Source organism: Aulonocara sp. 'chitande type north' Nkhata Bay, linkage group LG13 (genome assembly GCF_057382095.1).
Source record: "Aulonocara sp. 'chitande type north' Nkhata Bay isolate Kocher_YH1m ecotype deep benthic linkage group LG13, A_spYH_male_GT1.1, whole genome shotgun sequence".
Classification (NCBI taxonomy): Eukaryota; Metazoa; Chordata; class Actinopteri; order Cichliformes; family Cichlidae; genus Aulonocara; species Aulonocara sp. 'chitande type north' Nkhata Bay.
In genome coordinates this window covers 24,604,637-24,609,043 of record NC_141356.1, presented here as the reverse complement: position 1 = coordinate 24,609,043, position 4,407 = coordinate 24,604,637, and the positions used below count along the sequence as shown (strand labels likewise).

General features: G+C 43.6%; 1 protein-coding gene across 1 annotated transcript; it reads left to right on the top strand.

The window, feature by feature from the left end:
* The first annotated feature begins 161 nt into the window (after positions 1–161).
* znf503 (zinc finger protein 503) lies at positions 162–3,964 on the top strand. The gene is made up of 2 exons (XM_086259344.1): positions 162–819; positions 1,174–3,964. Exons 1-2 carry the CDS (start codon positions 565–567, stop codon positions 2,602–2,604), a joined length of 1,686 nt encoding a protein of 561 aa, XP_086115470.1. The 5' UTR covers positions 162–564; the 3' UTR covers positions 2,605–3,964.
* Positions 3,965–4,407: the final 443 nt, after the last annotated feature.

Genomic DNA, 4,407 nt, shown 5'->3' with positions numbered 1-4,407 from the left:
GGATCGTTCTTTTATGGTGTTATTTACTCTTCTGCACGCTGTTGTGTCCTTATCGCCACTATTTGTTTCTCTAACTTGTAAGCGTTCACATTAACCAATATATTTAACGCTATCTCCTCCCCCGAGCTGTCAAAATAGAGGCGCTTACAAAGAGGAGAACGTCACATCCCCTTGACCCTCCAATCACCTCAGGGTCCCATTTGATTGGAAGGCGGCAAAGGCTTTAATCTCGGACTAATTCAGCTGCTTTTGAAGTGAAAATTTCTACCAGTTCGTACTTCGGGAGTACAGAGCGAGGACCTGCACACAGACGCACACACAGGCGCAGCGCTCATGGTGCAAGACGCAGACACGGATCTGCGATAACCTCGCACCGTCTCCTTCCAGCTGCCGCGCCTTTTGCTCCGTTACTACCAGGATTACCGATTATTGAAGCGTTTTCCGATTCTTTTTCTCACCCCACCCCACGGCAGAGAGGCTCGGTGCTTTTTTTTCCTCTCCACCCAAATCTTTCTTAATGAATCTGTGGAAAGCAGCGTCACTACATTTCTTGACAATTGGGACATGATCACATCGCCCTCGGCGTCTGCCTTAAAAAATAGTGATATTTGTGTAGCGTGGGAAAGCAGCAGTTCTCGGAATAGAGGCTCAGCGAACGTCAACAAGCCTTTTCTCCACTCCGCACCTCCGTCTGATCCACTACGGCAAGCGAACCGTCTTCCCATCAAGGTCTTGAAAATGCTTACCGCACGGTCGGGACACATTTTGCACCCGGAGTATCTGCAGCCTTTGCCTTCGACCCCTGTCAGTCCTATAGAGGTAAGCGTGGATTGAATTTGTTTTTAGGGAATGCTGTTTCGTGTGAAAACGTCTGTTCCTCTTATTCTCTGAAATCGCCTGTCCTGTTCCAAGTGTGGCTCCAGCGTTTAAAGCGGTTATTTATATATAGATATGTATGTAACACATATATGTGTTTGGTTTATTTTTTGGTTTATTTTTTTGTGTAGTTTTGTTCAAGAAAGACCTCTAAATAAATAATTACACCTATATATTCGCTTTAAAACACCAAGGAATATCCCGATTAAACGTTCGCCCCCGGGACTGTACTCAAAACAAAGCTGCAGATATGCGTATTAATAGTATTTATCAATCTTTTTATTTTCTTCTTTGCAGCTAGATGCCAAGAAAAGTCCGCTGGCTCTGCTGGCGCAGACCTGCTCTCAGATCGGCAAACCGGACCCGCCACCCTCCTCCAAATTATCCTCCGTAACCTCAAATGGATCTAGTGAGAAGGAATCTAAATCGGGCCCTTTGAAAATGAGTGACATTGGTGTGGATGACAAATCTAGCTTCAAACCTTATTCTAAGCCTTCAGATAAGAAGGACTCGTCTTCGGGCGTTTCAGGCGGAGAGAAGTCTGGTTTCCGAGTGCCGAGCGCCACCTGCCAGCCGTTTACACCGCGGACAGGCAGCCCCAGCTCCAGCACTTCAGCCTCCCCTATGCCATCGGACGGGAAATGTGGGGAAAGGGATGAAAAGAAAGAGTCTGATTGTAATAAAAATGGCTCTACGGACGGCTCTGGCACCACTAGCCACAGCAGGATAAGCGTGAGTTGTGGTGGAATTAACGTGGAGGTGAACCAACACCAGGAGACGACGCCTGGCAGTAAAACCACCTCCTCTTCGGAGTCCTCATCTGTTACTTCTGTATCCTCCGCATCCGTTCTCGGGTCAGGACTTGTGGCGCCGGTTTCTCCTTACAAACCGGGACAGACAGTTTTTCCTTTGCCTCCTGCTGGTATGACATACCCAGGTAGCTTGGCTGGGGCCTATGCTGGCTATCCTCAGCACTTCCTGCCCCACGGAGGGAGCTTGGTAAACGCACAGCTGGCCAGTTCACTGGGCTGCAGTAAGGCTGGATCCAGCCCCTTGGCTGGGGCTTCTCCACCGTCCATCATGTCAGCCAGCCTGTGCAGAGACCCTTACTGCCTCAGTTACCACTGTGCCAGTCATTTAGCAGGCGCGGCCACCGCTTCCTGCACGCACGACTCTGCAGCTGCAGCTGCCGCGAACGCCCTCAAGTCCAGCTACCCACTAATGTACCCGTCACACCCCATACACGGCGTTCATTCCTCAGCGCCATCATTTAGCGGACACCCCCTGTACCCATACGGTTTCATGCTTCCCAACGACCCTCTCCCCCACGTTTGTAATTGGGTGTCGGCAAATGGACCGTGCGACAAGCGTTTCTCCAGCTCGGAAGAGCTCCTGAATCACCTGAGGACACACACTGCTTTTACTGGGGCTGAAAAGTTGATATCCGGTTATCCCGGGTCGTCTTCGCTGGCCAGTGCTGCAGCAGCAGCCATGGCCTGCCATATGCACATGCCACCGTCAGGACCCCCCGGGAGTCCCGGGACTTTGGCTTTAAGGAGCCCGCATCATGCGTTAGGACTCAGCAGCCGCTATCATCCGTACTCCAAAAGCCCCCTGCCAACCCCCGGTGCCCCTGTTCCTGTCCCCGCAGCCACCGGCCCTTACTACTCCCCCTATGCACTGTACGGCCAGAGACTCACCACAGCATCAGCGCTTGGATATCAGTGAGAAGAAGAAGAAAATAAAAGACTGAAAAGTTTATAGTACTAAGAATGCAAATATAAAGACTTTTATATTAAGTGCGCTAAACTTAAGGGCGGGATCCGTGGACTTCAACTGTATTTATTTATATGTCGGCTTAAAAGCAGGCGGTAATATCTGCAAATGGAAAAAAAAATATTTGAGCAACTCAAAAAGTGCATTATGTTGAAGCTGAACTAGTTAAAGTGAAACACACACATACACACATATGTTAGAATACTAATTAAAGTAGGGGTCTTCATTTCGATGTTAATTTGGAATTGCTATGATTGTATTTGTTCTTATTTAATGTCTCATTGAGAAGCAGAAAAAAAAATTTACATGCATGTTTGTTTCTTAAATTTCAGAAATTGTCCACATTTTAAATTGCCGTTATTTTTCAGGTGTTCACCATGGACAGAGAATTGGTATTTTTTTGTATGTATTCTGGAAAAAAAAATAAGAAACAATTCTGTTCCATATCTCCGTGTGCCTCATTTTCTGACGAGAGTCAAATTTATTTTACACTGACATTTAAAAAAAACAAAACAAAACATTGGGCTCTTAAATTTTTTAAAATTGGGGTTAAGAAAGCCTGATTGGGTAAGCCGACACTGGCCTATATTTTCCGGCTGTCATCGAAACAATTTAAATCGTGCAAAACAACAAATGTTTTCAGTTTTCTCACATGACTCATATAATCTTTCTTTTTTTCTTTCTTCATTATAAACGAAACTTGGGAGCTTTGAACATCAAATTTTAGATGACTTGAAACTTGAATTAAAGTGGGAGTGTGTGTGAGAGTGTGTGTGTGTGTGTGTATGAGGGAGGGTAGAACCGGCTTTATACAGGAAATCATTCGAGATAAGTTGGGTTGCTTGTGAGTGAATTTTGTCAATACGTTGTTTGACGGGGTGTGACATGTTTTGTGGAGTTCGCTTGCGTAATGTGTGTGAAATACGCCCAAAATGCTCGATAAGGACAGCTGATTTTTCTACGGTTTATAAAAATCAAGAGCATGTGTGTTTTGAAATGCTAAATTAAAATAAATCTATATTAAAACAAAAATCAGTTTTACAACCTTAAAAAGAAGGACGGCAATTGAAGTGAATCGATCGCTGGGTTTCAAATTTAATGCACTATAAATTTTTGCAATCGTTGCCTCTTTAAAAAAAAACAATAAAAAGAAATGAAGTTCTAAGCACAGAGGGAGACTCTAAGAAGGTGACATTTAAACGTGGAGCCTATTAACTGGTGTATTTTTGACTGGATGACCATTAGGAGGATATCATTTATTTTGCGTTTGATAATCTGACCCACCTTGTGCATCTATTGTATACGCCACTATATTTGTAATTAAAAATACTCTGACTTGTGCAAAGTTGTGGGGTCTTCATACAGATGCAAACACTCACAACGCGTGTCTTGGATCTGAGAAGGCCAGGCGCATAAACGAAATATTTAAAAATGTAACATTTCATATATATATATATATATATATATATATATATATATATATATATATATATATATATATAGTTCAGGGTTTTTTTTCTTTTTGGGCATTAGAGCTTATTCGGTTTATGACGCTCATATATAGATTTACTTGCATAAATCTATATATGATTCACTTGCATTTGAACTTTCATGTGCTATAATTCCTATTTTTGGATAAAAACTTTACGAATCAAAGTCGGTGTGCCGGGGCTATAACTGATTTCACACAGACACGACTGATTAGTTATAGTAAAATGGTTTTTAGCCCAAATTACAAAGAATGGCCTTTACGTG